Source organism: Aspergillus pseudonomiae (genome assembly GCF_009193645.1).
Source record: "Aspergillus pseudonomiae strain CBS 119388 unplaced genomic scaffold BDV37scaffold_47, whole genome shotgun sequence".
NCBI classification, from domain to species: domain Eukaryota; kingdom Fungi; phylum Ascomycota; class Eurotiomycetes; order Eurotiales; family Aspergillaceae; genus Aspergillus; species Aspergillus pseudonomiae.
The window spans coordinates 149850-168467 of NW_022476039.1; the positions used below are offsets into that span (position 1 = coordinate 149850).

General features: G+C 47.4%; 6 protein-coding genes across 6 annotated transcripts; 2 read left to right on the forward strand and 4 right to left on the reverse strand.

Annotated features, from left to right (window-relative positions):
• Nucleotides 1–1344: 1344 nt before the first annotated feature.
• On the forward strand, nt 1345–2527 carry BDV37DRAFT_272625 (heme-dependent oxidative N-demethylase family protein; the record flags this gene model as incomplete). Its single annotated transcript, XM_032084904.1, has 3 exons — nt 1345–1877; nt 1941–2063; nt 2116–2527. 3 exons carry the CDS (start codon nt 1345–1347, stop codon nt 2525–2527), a joined length of 1068 nt encoding a protein of 355 aa, XP_031940087.1.
• A 247-nt stretch (nt 2528–2774) lies between these two features.
• On the reverse strand, nt 2775–4443 carry BDV37DRAFT_252017 (thioesterase-like superfamily-domain-containing protein). The gene is made up of 4 exons (XM_032082366.1): nt 4263–4443; nt 3767–4196; nt 3176–3699; nt 2775–3100 (listed from the first exon to the last, which is right to left on the reverse strand). The coding sequence occupies exons 1-4, from the start codon at nt 4362–4364 to the stop codon at nt 3053–3055; spliced, it is 1104 nt and encodes a 367-aa protein (XP_031940088.1). The 5' UTR covers nt 4365–4443; the 3' UTR covers nt 2775–3052.
• A 585-nt stretch (nt 4444–5028) lies between these two features.
• Nucleotides 5029–6223, reverse strand: BDV37DRAFT_154113 (uncharacterized protein). The gene is made up of 3 exons (XM_032079033.1): nt 5844–6223; nt 5612–5782; nt 5029–5556 (listed from the first exon to the last, which is right to left on the reverse strand). The coding sequence occupies exons 1-3, from the start codon at nt 5966–5968 to the stop codon at nt 5160–5162; spliced, it is 693 nt and encodes a 230-aa protein (XP_031940089.1). The 5' UTR covers nt 5969–6223; the 3' UTR covers nt 5029–5159.
• Nucleotides 6224–6881: 658 nt separating this feature from the next.
• BDV37DRAFT_272627 (MFS transporter) lies at nt 6882–8917 on the reverse strand (the record flags this gene model as incomplete). Its single annotated transcript, XM_032084905.1, has 7 exons — nt 6882–7028; nt 7074–7504; nt 7558–7605; nt 7704–8079; nt 8149–8562; nt 8628–8721; nt 8859–8917. 7 exons carry the CDS (start codon nt 8915–8917, stop codon nt 6882–6884), a joined length of 1569 nt encoding a protein of 522 aa, XP_031940090.1.
• Nucleotides 8918–10420: 1503 nt separating this feature from the next.
• Nucleotides 10421–12893, reverse strand: BDV37DRAFT_154147 (alpha-amylase). Its single transcript, XM_032079034.1, has 8 exons — nt 12534–12893; nt 12058–12465; nt 11410–11999; nt 11331–11354; nt 11250–11270; nt 10976–11198; nt 10666–10918; nt 10421–10594 (listed from the first exon to the last, which is right to left on the reverse strand). The coding sequence occupies exons 1-8, from the start codon at nt 12601–12603 to the stop codon at nt 10570–10572; spliced, it is 1614 nt and encodes a 537-aa protein (XP_031940091.1). The 5' UTR covers nt 12604–12893; the 3' UTR covers nt 10421–10569.
• A 990-nt stretch (nt 12894–13883) lies between these two features.
• BDV37DRAFT_272629 (putative mitochondrial phosphate carrier protein (Mir1)) lies at nt 13884–14976 on the forward strand (the record flags this gene model as incomplete). Its single annotated transcript, XM_032084906.1, has 3 exons — nt 13884–14017; nt 14116–14535; nt 14592–14976. The coding sequence occupies 3 exons, from the start codon at nt 13884–13886 to the stop codon at nt 14974–14976; spliced, it is 939 nt and encodes a 312-aa protein (XP_031940092.1).
• Between the last annotated feature and the right edge of the window lie 3642 nt (nt 14977–18618).

The following is an 18618-nucleotide window of genomic DNA, read 5'->3' on the forward strand; positions in this document are numbered from 1 at the left end:
ACCTACAGTGCACCACCCTAGCATGTTTAGTCTTCCTATAGCTTCGCGGGGACCGAAAGACTGTAAGGACTTGTCCCTCATGGTACGTCAGTGTCGGCCCCGTACCTTCTCTTCTGATCCTAGTCTCGAGGGTAGTGCCACGGTCGCCCAGAGAAGATGGACCAGTCGTAGTACTCCGAATGACTAGCATGCCAGCACGTCAGTGAACATGATGTACAGTGGTACCTGGACTGGATTCCATCCACAGCCCGGTGACCTATGACAACAGGCGCTCTAGAACTGTGTGACCATCAACCACCAAATTGGGACTCGGCCCACGCATCGACGCATGCGCTGTGCCCCAGAAGCTCCCAGGCAATATTCATTCTGTCGTACAAGTGCGCTTGGTTAGCACGATGTATGGGTTTCTGCAATACCAGGCCAGTCACCACGCAAACGTGCCACCCTGCGCTATTTCTAATTACTTTTTGTAATCCCAGGTTGATGTCATGATGCCATTATTGGCATTCTGCATCTGCCTTTCGGAAATCAAGTCGAGTGTTGCTGGAGCGGAACTGCAGGAACTGTTAGGCAGTAGAGACAGTCCCTAAGTCAGGCTCTTGGTTTAGCTCACGAGGCCTTTCATTCTTATGCGCACGGACGGTAGACGCGTGAACTCCGGCTGACGAAGAGCAGAGATACCCTCAGCCCTTTCGATCGGACGGGCCATGAAGCTAGTCAGTTCGTACTTAGTTCAAGGAGGGGAGCATCCTGGTAATGCAATTGTACGGCCGATTCAAGGACTCCGAGTAGTGCCCCAGCTGCGGATCTTGAGGCGCTGTACTCCGTACATTGAGTCCATTTGCCTGGCCCTTCCCTGATCCACTTAGAGTTCACTTACCCTGACTTTCTCATCCACCCCCGTCCCAGGACCCACTGAAGCTCAATTGCTATGATAGCTGAGAAAGTCTACTAGATCATGTGGATGCTGTCAGTTCTTTTTTCTCTTTTCTTTTTTTTTTTTTTTTTTTTTGGAGCGGCGAATTGCGGCTTTTTGCGGGGAAGTCCAGGACGTATCAGAGTTCGACCCAGCTGCCTGAATCAGGAATGTAGAAGCCATTGTAGCCTTTGTAGGTAATCGTCTGACCCAGACGATCATCGTTTCTTAGGGTCCATGGACGAGATAAATTTCCAGCCATTGCCCTCTTCCGAAGAAGGTTTTGCCATGTTGACGTTAACAGTGATTCCTGGTCGTGGCGTTCGATGAGTGAGAGACAACCAAAAGTTCCTTAACATCATCCTTTCTTTCTTTTTTCCTTTTTCTTTCCTTTTCTTATATTGATTGGATTCCGGGTAAAAAAGGCGATGAATACCCTTTCATGCATTGGATTTTTATTTCTTTTTCTGTCCTTCATTGCTGTTAGATTCCGAAATTATTTTCCTTGGCTTCAGCCCAAACACCGTCCACAAGATGTTAGTTGCGAGGATCTTAAGCCCCCTCCCATCAAAGGGAGGGAGCGATATAGAGTTATGATGGATATCCGGAAACTGGATGCCCAAAACTGGCTTACCATCGACAAGAACTACATGGCGGAGCATCAGGTCCGGAGTCAATTGCTGCAACAAGAAAAGCAAAAGGTCCTACAATGCCTCCCAGAGTCATATGAAGCATGCCTTGAAGCGTTGGAGGAGGTGGTTGATTTCCTGTGTCAGCGGTTTCCAGACAAATTCGAACATAAGAGGTCCGGCGACGAGTCGACCGTTCACAGCAAGGTGACCGGCGAAACGTTCGTTTTTGGGGGTCAAAACAAGCAGGTCGATCCGCTTGAGATAGCGGTGAGACTGACCATGGAAGACCTAAGCATCTTAATGAAGAATGCGGACGACGAGTACTACTTGTTAGTTTGAAGATACCCTCCTTGGCCTACTTTCAGGGTAACGACAGCTGACCAACAAGGCAGGGCCGCCAGTGCAAGCCTCTTTCCGGTGGGATGGACTGTTCAGGAACGAATTGGATGGACAATCTCGCGGCTTCATGAACCCGTGCCTCTGTGGCATCAGCAAGTCGCCGCTTCTGTTAGCAAGTGAGTGGATATGATGCTCTATAAAGAAGATGGGAAGCTGACTTCCAATTAGGTTCTTGAACCGCCTTACGCCATCTTCACCAATGGAACGGTCAAACTATTTTGTTGAAGTGAAGCGCTCTGATGAAGACTTGTTTGAGACCCTTTATCGTCCTACGACATTGTTTGAGGACAACCCCAACCCATCCCCTGAGGATATCGTCATCCGCCGTGAACGACAGACCTTCCGTAGACTGCCTCGGACTGGAACACTTGTTTTCGGCGTCAAGACGTTCCTTACCACCTTGAATGAACTTCCAATGCAGGAACTGCGAAATCTGGCCAAAGAAATCAAAAGTTGGCCGGACTATGTCGGCGAATACAAAGGAAGGGAGGTTTGGGGGGCCAAGGCGTTGGAGTTCTGTGAGAAGCGAAGCCGAGAGGAAGAGAAGCTGAAGGAAGAGGTAGGAATGATGGAGGTGTAATTGGGAGGGTCACGACACTTGTAGCACTATTCTTTTCCTTTTCTTGCATCGGGGGCATTGTTTTGGGCTAAAACGGGTGGGTGGCACTCTGATCTTTTTTTTTGCGAAAGCGTTCTCATTTTCTTTTCTTTTCTTTTCTTTTTTTTTTTTGCATCAAATGCTGTCATGGTTGCTTCGTTTTTTCTTTTCCTTTTCTCTTCTCTTCTTCCATTTGCCACCGTGATTTCATGATGGGCAGACGAGAATTGTTCAATCCATGTATGCTATACCTGCAAGATATATATGCAAGAAGATCGATTTCAACACCTCAAAGATAAGCCGAAGTGATCAACTCAAACGTATGTACAAAGAATGATGTATACAAATGTAGACTGGGGGACAGGAAGCACCCGAAAGGATATATGTGATGAATGTCTATGCAATAATGTATTATAACCAAAAAGCAAACGGAAAAGTCTAGTTCAGAAATATATATCGCCAACAAGATGAAAGGGTATTTGGTGTTGTTCAATACAGTGCAGCGGTCTATATCTTTGACCGAGGAGGCTCATCTTGTTTTAACCTTACAACACCCTATACCGACCATGCATTAGTGAATCGCATTCGACAACAGACCGGGAATCAACAAACGAATGATAGGGAGCATACCTCTTGCGTGCAGGTGGCGATTAATGTTCCATCTTTAGACCAGATATTCTGGAGGACCAAACCCCTCCCCTCGCCAGCCCAAGGGCTCTCCATCTCCGTGACCATCCACTCGTCTGCGCGAAACGCCCAAGGATTGTGGAAGTAAATCGAATGATCAAGACTGACCATCATGCCGACCTCTTTATGGTTGTGTTTGTTCTTCGGGTCCTCGGCTTTGCTGAGGGCGCCCTCCAACCGACGGCGCAATTCAGCGGCTTCTTCGTCCTTCAACTCCTTAAACGCTCGTGAGATTTCGTCATCATCTAAGTCGGATGGGTTCTTGAGTGCGTTTAGGGCTGCCTTGAGTTCGGCGGGGGAGGCAAATCGAGGGATGTCATGGACGCGCGATACAGTTCCGACAAAATAACTATCGGTCACATAGGCGAGGGCGGAAAGATGGGCGTGGTGGCCGCCGGCCTCGGAGATGTTTCCTCGTGCGCGCATGCAGCGCCGGATTCGCTTCTCCTCCGGCTTTGACGAATCCCCTGGGCCCGTTAGCATGACTGGAACTTCATCCCGCTCGTAGCATAGCACGCAGGTCATCATGCTTACGGTTCACAGTCCCGAGTTTGTGCGACTCGAATGGCCCGCCTCCAACGTTATAAAGCTTCCTCTGTGCATCCGCAGAAGAATCGTCTGGCAGCGTGACAACAGGCATTGACTTCGCATGCTCCAGCTTCTTCTTCCCACCACTGTTGGCCCTGCTGAAACTCAAGGTGGTGGTGAAAATCGGTCGACCGCGTTGCCTGGCTTGAACAGTGCGCGTGATGAAGCTCCTACCATCGCGCACTCGCTCGACATGGTATAGAATGGGGATCTCGGAATCGCCTGCGAGGACGAAATAGCAGTGCATGCTGTGGACGGCGAAATCCGACGGAACCGTCCGCATCGCCGCGGCGAGTGACTGGGCGATTGCCGCACCACCGTAGATGCCCCGCGCGCCAGGTGGGTGCCAGAGAGGACGAGTATTGGTAAAGACATCCTGTCGATAGGAATAGAATGGTTAGAGACAGAGCAAGGTAGGTGGTGTGGATTTGGACAAACGTACCGGACCAATATCTATCACAGGCGTTAACTCCAAGACATTTTCGATGGGGGCTTTGGAAGAATCTAGCGGGGGAGGTTCAAAGAGAGTCACCCTTTTCGCCATGACTGGGTTTAGATGATAACCGGATAGTTCTACAGAAGGAGATCAGATGAACAGTGAATAACGATGGAGGCAATGTATTGAATTCATGGGGGAGTGGGAAAAAGGTGGAGGGAGGACTCTTGACTCCGTGGATGACGCGGGCAGGAGATTCCTAATCGGGTAACTACCGAGGCGTTCCTGTTTCAACTTCCATGGTTGCGTGCCGAATCTCCGTCGGCATTCTAAGCTATGAAGAACTACCAGTGAACCAACAACTTGGTTGCTCCCAACCCACCCAGTCTTGTTCTTCTCTTTTCTTCTATTCTTTTCTCATACCCTCGTCTACACGATCGAGAAGACTCGCTTCACAGAGCACTGACTTCTTTTTAATCTAGGGAATAGAGTAGACATACAGAGTTTCTGTATTGCTGTAAGCACGACTGCAGAAAGCATGTGATGTCTGGATCAGGGTCGAAAGAAGGTATCAGATTATAGAAAGATCCTCGGTAGATCAGCATCAACGTTATTGGTTGGCCTTCGTCTTCCCAACACATTCACAGCCCCCGTAGATTTTTCGAACTCTGTCTTGTCGGATACGGTGTGCTGCACTGCATGCCTACATTGGTGTGAAGTATCGTGTAAGTCATACTTAGTTAGTCTCTTATCCTTAGACGATCAGAGACTGGAGATGTGAAACCTGGTATGCGCTTGGTAGTGATGAACACGATCCGCTGACCAGTCAAGGAAGAGCCTGGATATTTCGGAGTATATTACCCCATCACCTCGCTTCATTTATATGCACGTAGGTTGACCAACTCAGCTATAATAATTGTTCTCGCGAGGAGGAGGCATGAAAGAATCCCATCCTTTCCCGGGATTGATGTGTTCCGGAACTTTAACCCTGAAAGTCTTTTGCATAACCTTGGAGCTCGATCGCTTTTTATCTTGATTTTCTTGGAGAAGCCGGAGGAGCTGTTGTCGCTGCATCTCCTCTTCCGTCAAAGGGATCATTGTACGGTCGGACTCGTCGACTCGAGTATCATCGGCGATGCCTCTTCCATATGCCCATAATGCGCATAACGCGTAGACGACTGCGAATATAGAGGCAAGAACCATGCCCACTGTTGCCAATCGGCCGATGGGGAGTAACTTTCGACAGAAAATATGAAGAACGACATTCAACAGCCCGAGGAGGTTGGAGAATAGACAAGGTCTGCGTGGTGGTGAGATTGCAATCCAAGAAGGGGAAAAACACGTCGGGCATTTACAGGAAGACAGAATGAATCAAGTATGTACGCTTACGATACTGGGCGCCGATTAAGATGAGCGACAGAAGGTATGCATTTCCGATTAATGCCAATGCTGCTACAGCTGTGCCTGTCTTGTCTCCACGAGAATCATCCTTGGCGTCTTCAAATGCTAGAGGCATGACGAGAAACCTTTGCGATGGCATCTCAGTCATCAGATCGTGAATACAGAGGAGGGCAGAAGAAAACATACCCCACCAGCATCAAGTTCGACGATAAGCCCGCCAGGAATTTCCAAGTCGCTCGCACGTTTTCGTGATCGGTCGGCTGTTGCTCCTGAGACACAAGTCCAAGCTCCTGATATTGAGGCGAATCCATGTTTCGTCTCTTGCGAAATATACGAGATATGTTCTAGTAATACTATACAGGTCCTGGAAGAGACCAATAGCTCATATAGGATATAGATAACAGAGGTGTCCTGCTGGTAGCAATAATCAATGGTATTAATGTAAGTCAAGAATATATCACAATATTAGAACGACCGATTGAGGGAGATTAAAGCCGCAAGGGAAAGGCAGAATGCTGATAAACGAAGGACAGCAACCAGAATATCAAGAGGGTAAGTGGTAGATAGGACAGTTTAAGCGTACGATATCGGAGAAGAAGAAGGGAGAGAAGAAGAAAAAAGAAAGGAAAAAAGAGAGAGGCAGGGGGATTAAATGAAGCTGCAAGAAAACAAACGGTCTCCGTTTAGATTGTAAATCATCCGCGCCCGTGCTCTGGGATTGGCCCTTGAATCTGCAAGTAACAGGGGTGATTGGCTCTCTCCACTTAAGTTGCGATTCTTTGCATCTGAAAATCTCACTTGCAAGCGAGAAGTTCGTAAATCTGCACTGCTCAGCCACAGGTACATCAGCCTGCAGTGCGAAAGCCAACATTTGGACATTGATAAGCAGACAAAAATAGTAACTAACTTTGTCGACATCGCGAAGGAATGCCACAGTTCCCCTCTCCAATCCAAATTTCCCCACTCATCCCGAGACTAAGGATGAGCAAGGAGCATGTAAGTTCCATATCACAGCCACTTCCCCAATCCGTGCAAGAGAAGATCTAATCTGGAGATACTACCTATTCACATACATACCAGAATTCTCATGACCATGGGGGATTTGGAAGGAAAAACAGAAGAGTAAGAAAAAGAATTAAGATGAATTTCTCGAATTTGATCAATTGGTTTTGTTTCTTTTATACAACATCAACTTGGGTGTCGCTCGAAGTCAGACGAGCGTAGCTACAACCGATCGCTCTGATTCTCCAGGTCCTTGGGCTCGACATGAATCGTGGAAACCTCACCCGACCTTCCCACGCTTCGATCCGTTGGTGGTCCCTGAGCATCGGTCTCCTTTAACCGCTTGAGCTCTTGACAGAACTTGCTGCTCTCTCGGATCCGAGCTCCATAACGAATGAAGACAAATGGAATCACGGTGACTCCAAGGCTCAAAAAGCCAACAAGAGTGTATGCCCAATTTACCCCAAGGCGATCGAACATTGGCTTGGTCGCTAAAGGCAACATAGCCCCCAAAATACTCCGCGTACAAGCAGATGCGGACATAGCGCTAGCAGAGTAGGTTTCGTACGCGTCGGCCATATAGTTGGCCATGGCCATAAAATTCAACAGGTATCCCGCCCCGAACGGAATCCCCGATAATGCAGGAATCGACCAGTGAACGCTGGGAAAAGCTGTCCAGCCCATGAAGAAGATAGCTACAACGTATAATGGCCCTCCGAGGCAAGCAAGAGGAAGACGACGGTATTCTTCAATATGGGCCCATTTCACATTCCGGGCTTTTGCGCGGGATAAAAACTTGTCGTACCAGATGAATATCACGCAAGCACCTACAGCGCCGACGCCGACTGCACTGGGAAATCAGTACTGTTCTCGGGATCTCAGGCTTCATGACACTCACTTGGGAGGAAGCAAAGTCCAGATTTAGCTGGGTCCATTCCGTAGATATCTGCATTCATTTCCAGGTTAGTGAGTTGTAGCTGGGAGAATCTGTCTGGGAATGGTCGCCATGAAGCAGGATGGGAAACAGGCGGAAGTGTCACTAACCCTGGAAAACCAATGGATAGGCCTGAAAGTAGAGATAAAATATTGCGTAGGTAAGGGCGAGGTATAAACAGGAACAAGATATGATGGGCTCGTAGAACAACATTCGCAACGGCCGTGCCAAATGGATAATGAGTGTTCGTTTAAGATCTCGACTACCGAGATCCAACGGCGATACTATATCTGAATTACCCGTCTCCTTCCGTAATCTCTTAGCTCTTTGTTGAAGGATTATAGGCGCGTATGTTTCAGGCATCACGAAAGCCATAGGTAGACTAATGGCTGCATACGCGAGACCAAACCAAAAACATGATCTCCAGCCGTAACTCACGAGGAAACCTGACGCTAGAGGCCCGAGGACGGGTCCAATAGTTGTAGCCTATGAAGGTTGGTTAATATCCCAACAAATACTACCAACAGTACTAGGTACTGAAGATAGGGTATTTACCGTCATGTAATACGCCATGAGTCGACCACGAGCCGTAGGGTCTGCCTCTATATCGGCATAGATGCCGCCAACGATAGCGATGGGCGCAGAAGCAGCCATTCCATCGAGCAACCTGAGGGTAAGCAAAGATGGGTACGACTTTGCCAGGGCAGATGCCATCATGAAGACGGTATATAACAAGAAAGCTATCAATAACGGATACCTTCGTCCCTTAGCCTCCGAAAAAGGGCCCCATAACAGAGGCCCTAGAATATAGCCGACGAGGAATACAGAAATCGGTAAGACGAGGATCTGCTGATTTGTCACGCTAAATTCCTGGGCGATTGCTTTTGTGGCTCCGCCTGTGACCGAGGAACCGACAGTGCTATTCATGACCTCATTTGCACCAGTAACAAGCACAAATATTTTCCAAAACTAGTCCATTAGTATGGAGATATTATGCTGTAGGAAGCTCTTGATTTCGGACAGTTCTACTGTACCTTTGACCAATTATTAGGGTGATCTGGATCGTGTGGCTCAAAGGCCACCACGGTTTTCGATTCCATATGACAGCAGCTCCAACGAGAAGATGTGCTTGATTGACTGTCGGAGGAATGAGAGTCATTGGCTTGATCGTTACTAGACAAGCTATATGGTTTTTCTGATGAGGTGATCGCTTCCTCTAGTTAACATGTTAGCTCAAGCGTAGGATCTGATGAACTTTCGGAAACAAACCGTTTATTGTCTCTCTTGTATGGCATGATTTCGCTGAAAGTGAGGAGTTAGGCATATTTTATATAGTGACCGTCGACTAACCTATGGATCTTACACCGTACCAGGACGCCAAGGAGCTTTGAGAACTCATGTCTTAATAAATAACGGCTACCGTAGCCATTGATCCCAAAGGAGGCCAGAAATAACAGACAGGAGTCGTCATCTATGTCAATCTCAACTATTCCAAATATACCCCTGTGATACCCTCTATTAGCACAGAGAGGCGAAGTGGATCATGATCTACTCGATGAATATGTGGATATGTGTAAACATGTTGATCCCCCCACCAAGGAAGAGCGCTCCATCATTCTCGGATCAACGGCCGTGCAGTAACTGGACCGGAGCAGAGCATATGAGGCAAGGCATGATTCAGTCCTTTTGTTGCGCTTGGAACTAGTAGGCAGATCGGCGTGTTCCAAGTGATTCACCCTAAGCCCTACCAAGACCTTAGAGTTGCGGTTCGTCATGGCAAGAACGGATCATCATTAACAAAGCTCCTTTACTGAACTCAAGCTTAACTCAGAAAAGCTTGTCTATGGCACCCATAGTCCGGACAGGCAATCCGAGTTGCGGTGACTTGAACCTTGAAGTGGTATCTGAATACCTTGTTTCACATGATGACACAAGCCATATAGATTTAGCCGAACTTGAGAATGTTTAGGAACAGTTGCCAAGGTTGTTAGTTTGCGTGGAGCCCCTACCGTTAAACTTCGCCAATCCCTTGCATCGACATCTTTCCCTTCGGAAGCAGATCCGTCACAACGGACAGAACGCCGAAGAGAAAGAATATCGAGCTTGCCCTTTGGGAAAGCTCCCACACTGAACTGAGAATGTCTGGCTCTTCATCTTCGAGACCTATATCATGCATGATCCGACACTTGGATCATTGCAGTTGAAGGGTTCTTGTGCGCGAGTAGTAGCTTCTTTGGAGACAATCTGGTGGACAGAGCCACGTCATGACAAGCATTCCCGAATAACAAACCGATAACTCCTGACTTAAATAGTGGAGCATATCTACTTACCAGGAAGCTTGTAATGGCCAACCTCCCTGAATTTGCCAATGTAAACGGACACCAGAAGAGGTTTGAAATCATTGCACAAAAGAAGTTAAATAACAAGGTACTGCGGATATTTCCGCTTGTAGAACCTGCTAGAATTCCGTCTTTGAATTTGAGACAACAGGGAATCTTGTTTGGGGCACAGGAAGATGATGGGGATGTTGTGTGGAATCGTAAGCTGTACGCGTAAAATTGGATCTATCATCCACTATTCTGCGTTCAGGTTATCACGCTAGTTCAGCTAAAATTATATAAAACAAGGGTAATGATTTGTACACCGTGGCAATTCTTGATATAAGCAAAGCATAACAGTGCTCATAGTAGTCGGTGATAACCCTAGAAACAAGGTGGGGAAAAAGATGGAAACCTTTGTGATATCTGTAAGAAGCTAGCGATCAACGTTTTTTTCAAGTTAGAAACTAGCCTAATAACCATAATCGATATACACTTAAAGTGCCCGTTTCAACCACTAGATGGGTATTCGAAAACTCTTAGTATATAGAATTTTGATAGATCAAGCTCAAGCTATTGAGTGGAAGGAAATGGTAACGCCGCCGGATAATAGGTCAAATACGCCTTGTCAGATATCTGTATGAGACAGACAGGCCGGTCAATCCTCGTAAATCCCTCCCTCACTATCGATAGATTAGCTCAAAGAAACCTATGTTGAGAAAACATATGAGGGAACGGATGAAATGGCGCTCACAAAGGTTCCTGAAGACTTTCTCTCCCTTCTGCGGCCGAGTTGACCCAGACACTAACCTGCATTTCATAAACAGGAAATATCCCGTAACCTTTCTTATCAATGATAACTGTCCTTGGATGCCACCCCAAAATGTCTGTCCATTGTTCCTTGGCATGGTTCCGCCCGACGTACATACGTTTCTGAGACGCACCCGCGTTGCTCATGATGCACGCTAGACCAGACGGGTGATACAAATTGCCATAACGGACGAATCCTACTATTTGTTAGGCGGTAATGACCAAGCACCTCGAATACTGCTAGGGATGCACACCGATGCAATTGGCCTGATCAAAATAGTCGCATTGTTCGCCGTAAGCGTAAAGCTTGCGAGCACGTGCAAGAACTGGAAGCTTTCCACCACAGGATGGAGTCATGGGATTTTTGACACCGCATCTGATACCGTAGAGATCTCCATAAAATATACATGGTTGTCCCTTGTCTCGGAGTAGAATCAAAGCATAGGCGAGGGGCGTGAAGAATGATGCAATCGGAGCCTGGGTAGCTTATTAGTTGTTTTCAGGATCAAAAAGGGCCATGTGTCCTACCTCTAGGGACTGTCCTGGTTGCTGTAGGATGATCTATTAACATCTCCATGGATGCTGGTCCACGACAGGTCTCTCCCTTACCGTATCATGATTCATAACTAGTGTCTAACTCATGCGGTAAGCATAGTGTAAACGAAGGATAAAACCAGAGGGGTCTTACAATTGCGTGTGCTGGCTTGGTCTCTACAAGCGTATCATTGAAAATCTTGCGAAGATCTGCTCCCCCCGTGCGCGAGAACCTCGAGAAGCGCCCCACCAAGGGAGCATCAAACAGAGACAGCTGATGGTCCATTTTCTGCAGATAATGCATAAGAACCCTGGCATCGCCGCTCCAGTACTCTGCAACGAAGGAAAACTGCGGCCCGACGGTTGCTCGAACGTGATTGACAAACTTCTTCTGGAAATCAGCTGAGTAGTGTTTGCTTGCATCTAACCTCATGCCGCAGAGAGATAACTGGCTTCCTATCCATTCTCCCCATCGGAGAACGTCCTTCTGAACTTCTAGGTTGGAATAATCTAGGTCGGCGAACATAAGATAGTCATAGTTTCCCTTCTCGTGCGCCACGTCATCAGACCATCTTTTGCTAGCGACTTTGTATATCGCATTTTTCTTCCGAGCTTCATCCCAGTCAACGCCGCTGAAATGATGCCAACTATATTTCATGGGACTATATATGCCGCCACGGCCCGCGAAGCTGAATCCAACCCAGCCCTCGATCTCCTTTACAGCGGAGATTTCAACACTGCGGTCTTTTGTACCAGCCAAGAGCATTAGTTAGCCAACTGACACCACGAATAGAGGCCATACCTTTTGGATCCACTTTTACAGCCGGAAATCGTTCGGTGTAATCTGCACCAGCTTTGTGATTAAGGACTGCATCCCAGTAAATGCCAATACCGAGATTCCGCGCAGAAGAAGCTAGAGATTGGAGTTCTGCTTTGCTACCCCATTTTGTAGATCGTGACCCCTTCTGGTCAAATTCCCCTAGGTCGTATAGATCATAGATGTCATAGCCATTACCGGAAGGGGTCATTGCTTTACATCCCGGAGGAATCCAAATACTATCGACACCGATAGATTTCAGACTCATTAGTGAGCGTTGAAGACGTTTCCAATGCCCTTGATCATCCGGAACGTGCCATTCGAAACCCTGTAGCATGAGCGAATTATCAGGGGTATCCCATGATGGGAGTTTAGCTAGATGCTGTGCCTCTTCTATGCATAATCGCGTATTCAGTATCCACAGAGTGGCAGCTTATCTATAGAGAGGCAAGAGAACTGACTTTCAATCCTCTTCCATTTTCTTCTTTCATCCCTTGCTTTGGGATCACACCAGGACGGGATGGGTAACATTGATGGCTTGGATGGAAAGAAAGTCGCCGCGAGAGACTACGAACTAAAGCTGATGGAAAAGTCCAACAAGTGAAAACTCATTTTCTGACAGGTACCAAATATAGAAGAGGTGCGTCATCATGCACCGTTCTATTCAATAGACGTATCAACTGTTTCGGTACCCAAGCAGTCGGTGTGGAACAGGGGCCAGATACTGGATGACTTTTAAAAATATGATAAAACCGCTGTCAGGTGTTTAGTGGATACAAATCAGAGCAAGCAAACAGGCACCCTCGATTCGAGTTGAAGATTAGGTGGTGATTGAGCTTTTGCGTGGTTGACCGCCATGGGTGATCAGAATTGTTTATAATTGACTTGTTAATCACGGTGCCAGCAGTAAAGTGTTCTAGTTCCCTCCACAATGAACGATTTAGAAACTCGACCGTAGTTGTGAGATCCTTTGTTTTTTCTTTCTCCTTTTCCTGGGTAACCTTAGGTGGATTGGAAGTCAACCTTGGAAGTTGTGAAAGGAACCCAAGAGATATTGCACCAATTAAAGATTGTACAATCACCCGGCGGCTGCCTCAGGTATCCATAAGGGATGTCACGGGTGGGGATCCGAGGGAATGACATAGTATCAACCCGGGAACAGCTGAATGGCCAAGAGATATTAAGTAAAGTATTAAGTAAAGCCCGACAAAAAGTTGTAACAGTTATTGAAATGATAGGACACTGTGACGCAGTGCATTCTTTGCCCTAAGATTACTGACGGTCATGGAAATGCTCCGGTAATTCTATTGGCATAGTAGGTAGGCGTTCCTGTTCATCGGGCGGTCATGAATGCCTGAGGCGACCAATTGCCAGTACTATCAAACCTGGATGATAACATGGGCCACGTAGCTTTTTCTTGGTTTTTATCCCTTTCGTCGACTGTAAGTAATTGAAGAAAAATGAAACGAAGAAGACTGGTAGTCAGAGGAACTATATAGATAGTCCTGTAAAAGCAACCATAAGAATTCAAGAGGTAGATATCTATCTCTCTGCTGTTGACCGGGCGATCGGATTTAACGGTGGCAAGTCATCGTGCCTCCGACCCTCACCCGCATTGGCCGCGAAAAGTTTTCGGGTTGCGACTAGTGCCGACCGCCATCCCTTTCAAATCCTCTCCTCCCGGATTCAATTTCTTTCCATCTCAATCCCTGAGCTTCAATTGCTTGACATTTCCACCCTCCATCTCCCCACTCTTCTCTTCCCTTTTCCTTTTTGTGTTTAGAGCAGAGTACGACTCTCCATATAATATAATGTCCTCTAAAGCCGAAACCCCCGCTCCCGCTGCTCCTCAGCAGCTCAGCGGCCTTGCTCTCTACTCCAGATTCGCCTTCGCTGGTGCTGTCTGCTGTTCCGTCACCCACGGAGCTCTTACTCCTGTCGATGTGTAAGTCCAATTGGGTCGCCATAATTGCATTAAATGCGCCTTGTTCCGGCATTCCCGCTTGTACTGTCCGTACTGATATTTCCTTTCCTGCTGTGCAGCGTCAAGACCAGAATCCAGCTTGACCCCGTCACCTACAACCGTGGTATGATCGGTGGTTTCCGTCAGGTTATTGCCAACGAGGGTGCTGGCGCTCTCCTCACTGGTTTCGGTCCTACCGCCGCCGGTTACTTCCTCCAGGGTGCTTTCAAGTTCGGTGGTTATGAGTTCTTCAAGCAGCAGTGGATCAACCAGCTCGGTTACGAGACTGCCTCCAACAACCGTACCGCTGTCTACCTTGCCTCTTCCGCCACCGCCGAGTTCTTTGCCGATATCGCTCTTTGCCCTCTTGAAGCCACCCGTATCCGTCTCGTCTCCCAGCCTACTTTCGCTACCGGTCTCTTGAGCGGTTTCGGTAAGATCCTCAAGAACGAGGGTGTCGGCGCTTTCTACTCTGGATTCGGACCTATTCTCTTCAAGCAGTAAGTTTGCGCTAGTCTAGTCCAATTTGGGCAATCAAGTCTAATCGAAATTCCAGGGTTCCCTACACCATGGCCAAGTTCGTCGTTTTCGAGAAGGCTTCTGAGGCTATCTACCGCAACTTTGACAAGGAGACCCTCACCGATGGTGCTAAGACTGCTATCAACCTTGGCTCTGGTCTCATTGCTGGTTTCGCTGCCGCTCTCGTCTCCCAGCCCGCCGATACTATGCTGAGCAAGATCAACAAGACCCCCGGCGAGCCTGGTGAGGGTACCGTCTCTCGTCTCATCAAGATCGGTAAGGAGCTTGGTTTCCGTGGCTCCTACGCCGGTATTGGTGCCCGTCTGTTCATGGTTGGTACCTTGACTGCTGGTCAGTTCGCCATCTACGGTGACATCAAGCGTCTCTTGGGTGCCACTGGTGGTGTTGAGATCGGCAAATAGATTATTACCACATGACTAGTTTGGTGTACTATATGCTACTAGATTTGCGTTAAAAATATTTGTCCGCAATAGATTTCCCTTCGCGATTTCTTTCTCTGTGATTGCAATTGCAACGATATCCACAACAAACCGGTACTGGCTAAACATGCTATGGGCGTGCTGTAATGCTTTATTTTCCGTTCATGAACGTTCGGTTAGTGTAATAGTATTAATAGTAGGGTAATTTCAGGATGGAGTAGGAACCTCATTTCAACGAGGTTTCTGTTGAGGTGACTTAAAAGCCCTTGCGATTTCAAGCGAAAGAAAGCATCTCGAATATATATGGGCACTCTATTCTCTCCCACGCGGCCTACCGAAGGGAATATTCGACATGTATGATTGTTTAGTCAAGAGAGACCCAGCCAGGAAAAACGTCTATACCCTGATAGATTAATAGAGTACGATATCTAAACAAGGAACAACCACTCATGATTTGGTTCAGGCTGCAAGGTATATAATAGATAGATACACATTGGCTTCAGATAACACGACATCACATAAAAGATATGTTGGATACACACCCTTTGGACTTTTGTGGCCACCCAGTAGATAACAAAGTAGTGTTGAGCCTTCGCCAGAAAATTTTCTTCTGCGACACGCCTACAGATAAGGCTTTGTCGGCTCTCTGTCCAAATAGCGTGTACCAAGTGTCTATAGACTGGTATAAAAATTGGTCAGGGAGGATTGCGATGCGTATGAGAGGAATGCGCACGGAAGATAACCGAAGGACACATTCCCCGATGGCCTCATATGTGCACGCTCAACCACCTGCCTGTCAATGGTGACGGCACTCGTTCTCCATACAGCGCTTAATCTGAGGTAGCTCTCTGGGTCTAATCCAATCCTCAATGTGTTTTGTGCTGCAGCCGAGGCCCTATAGTGTTGAATGAGACGGATAGGAGAGTACTGCTGCAGCTTCATAACTCGAAAGGATTGGCCATTAGCCTAATAGTTATCGTGAAATGCTCTGCCATTTCCATTGCTGGCGGAGGTTGCGGCTAAGTCATTTAATGGCCTAGCAGAACAACCGCCATATTTGTGGGCAGGAATGTCAGTCCAGATCCCCATCATCGCCTCTGGCGACTTAAAGATCGACTGAAGACTAGCTGGCAATAGCTATGGCCATCGTTCTATGTACGTGATGCTCAGATAAAGATCAGCATAGACACCAAGCTAAGAGGTTTATTGTATAGTTTTTCGGTTCATATCAGCCGTCTACGGCGTGGGATTCACCGGCTCGATATCGAACAATCTGCTCATCGAGGATATCCCGAAGGATCGATACGCTTAATGCTGACCGTTTGGGGTTTTGTGTCGCTGTGAGTTGGTGCCGAAGGTGGGTGGTAGGTTTGCGTCGAAGGGGGTAGATGGAGGACAGAAGAGTGGCGATAGGGCTTCTATCTCAATGACTGGGTAAGGGGACGAGGTATGTATGTAGATGCGAACAATTCTCATTGATATACACCGTATAGAGTTAGATACACGTGTGGTACTATGAAGTCGTGCTCGGTCATACCTAGTTTGGCATTGATTCCATATTCAAAATTCTCTGGTATTCTCCGAAAACCCAGCTACTATTATGAGGACAATAACAACCGTCAAGTAGATCACAAGATGTGGAAGGTAACCCGTCAAGGCACAAGAGGGCGAGGAATCGCAGGTATCCATGAACGTGAGGCTGAGTCTTCGAGAAACTCCAAGGGAGATATATGAACGAGGCGAAAAAGACAGAATTTTTTTTTCCCACATGCTAATAACAGGGACATCAGCCCAGAGGGCACAGAACAGAAGATCTCTGAAACCAATGAGCCATCCAGCTCTAGTCTGCCACATTCGCGGCAAGTCAGAAATTTCTGCTGCTTCCTAAACAACAAACTCTGTCAGTGTATTGCCAAGGGTGTCCATGGGGGAGCTAAATCCAGGGTTGCATATGTTCTCCATAGTGGTTGCCAGATGGCGAGCCTCTATTGGAGAGTGATATGGCTACTTTCGAGTACAAGGGGGAAAGGAGCTGACCGAAGCAAGCTCATACCGTGTCTTCTTCGCCCCGCACTGTGCCTGCTCACTTTACCCTGCTTAACAGCGTATGCATCTTGAGGATGATAGCAGTGCAGTTTTGCAAATGGCATGAGGTAATGGAGTGCCACTTTAGATTACCACTACAGAGCATGAAAGATGTATAAAGGTATGGTGTGCCCTAAGGAGCTCTCGACTTCAGAACGAGAGTGTAATTGCGGTCTCGGGGAGTACTGTGAGTAGCATTTACATAACCCAAAGAGTAATTTGAAATATAATCAACCTTGGAATGGGAGAAAAACGGAGTGCCTCCGGACACGGTGCCCCATCGACTTGATTGTGTGGATCAAACCACAGCCCTTCCGAAAAAGTCCACCCGAGTCCTTCTCTGGTCACACCACCGTCAATAAGTCCAGGAGATCTGCAAAGAGCAGATGATGGCGTGGGTCGTTCTGTACGATAGATGGAGTACGAGTGGATAATTGTCGTATTGAGCGGGATATTACTCTTGATAAGGTGCGAATTGCAATGGTGTGCTGATAGGGTTGGCTGTAAAGCACGACAAAACCGCCAGGATTGTGATCACTATGTATGAAAACTGGTTAGGATCTTGGTTGGTGACAAGATAGGGTGGCTGCATAGGTTGACAATTCCGTGCGGGCCGCTAATGTACAACTCGAGCGCAAAGAAATACACTAGTATACAGGTTTGTATAACAGTTACCTTACTCGGAAAAAATATTGGTTATAGGAGCGATATACCAGGCATCTCGAAGATGTCGTGGTGGCAGAGTGGCTATACCTAGACGCATAGTGTCCAAGAAAATGGGTCTTCAGTCATATTCTTGTAGTGAATCTATTAGTACTTCCTAACCTTGTAGACTTTATGTTTATGCAGGGGAATCCTTGGCCTCTCATGTTCTATGCCATAAGGGAAGATAGTACATAGGTCCACTACCAGAATATACCATATGAGGTAAGAGAGTATAGTCGGTGGACACCTGAACTACATAGAGCCCCGGAGAAGTGAAACATGCATCCTAGACAGGGACAAGGCAGTCTGGAGTTACATCAGAAATGAGGAGGCGGGGACGCCACGATACATGAGCCGTGGACAGAGTAAGAGCGAGCAACCTCCGATATTAATGATTAGGGTCCGTCAAGGCAGAATCGGTGGGCCCCTTTGAAAGCTTGGCAGGATTGTCGATTTGCCCTAACGAGGTCGCTTTCTCTCTGTTGTCGGTGACATGCCAGAATAATCGTTCGACTTCCCTTGGGTTAGGTAGGACCTCAGTGTACCTCGCTCCAGAAAGAAGCATATGGAGTCTTAGCACGCCGTAATAGATCGACTCAACTACTCGTAATATCCATGTTCTATACCTTGTGATGAGTGGAAGAACCAGCATATCCCAAGCAAAATGCAGGTCGACCGGCAGTTGATACCTGCACCAACACTAGATAACCCAACTATTGAACCCTTGGCTTGGTACTACGGAGTACGTCTATAGACGCAGCGTAACCTATTGGTAACCTTGAGATATAGCTTACTCAACATATACCTCGCTTGAAACATACTGTTCCCCCATTC

Coding starts and splice junctions, on each gene's coding strand:
- BDV37DRAFT_252017 (XM_032082366.1), bottom strand. CDS start 4,364: ATGGCGAAAAGGGTGACTCTCTTTGAACCTCCCCCGCTAGATTCTTCC. Junction 4,197..4,262: donor CTGTGATAGATATTGGTCCG/GTACGTTTGTCC, acceptor TCCTATCGACAG/GATGTCTTTACCAATACTCG. Junction 3,101..3,175: donor TCGCCACCTGCACGCAAGAG/GTATGCTCCCTA, acceptor TGGTCGGTATAG/GGTGTTGTAAGGTTAAAACA.
- BDV37DRAFT_154113 (XM_032079033.1), bottom strand. CDS start 5,968: ATGGATTCGCCTCAATATCAGGAGCTTGGACTTGTGTCTCAGGAGCAA. Junction 5,783..5,843: donor TCGAACTTGATGCTGGTGGG/GTATGTTTTCTT, acceptor GCCATCGCAAAG/GTTTCTCGTCATGCCTCTAG. Junction 5,557..5,611: donor TTGATTCATTCTGTCTTCCT/GTAAATGCCCGA, acceptor ACCACCACGCAG/ACCTTGTCTATTCTCCAACC.
- BDV37DRAFT_154147 (XM_032079034.1), bottom strand. CDS start 12,603: ATGTTACCCATCCCGTCCTGGTGTGATCCCAAAGCAAGGGATGAAAGA. Junction 11,355..11,409: donor CCAAGCCAGCACACGCAATT/GTAAGACCCCTC, acceptor CGCATGAGTTAG/ACACTAGTTATGAATCATGA. Junction 10,595..10,665: donor GAAAGTCTTCAGGAACCTTT/GTGAGCGCCATT, acceptor ATCTATCGATAG/TGAGGGAGGGATTTACGAGG.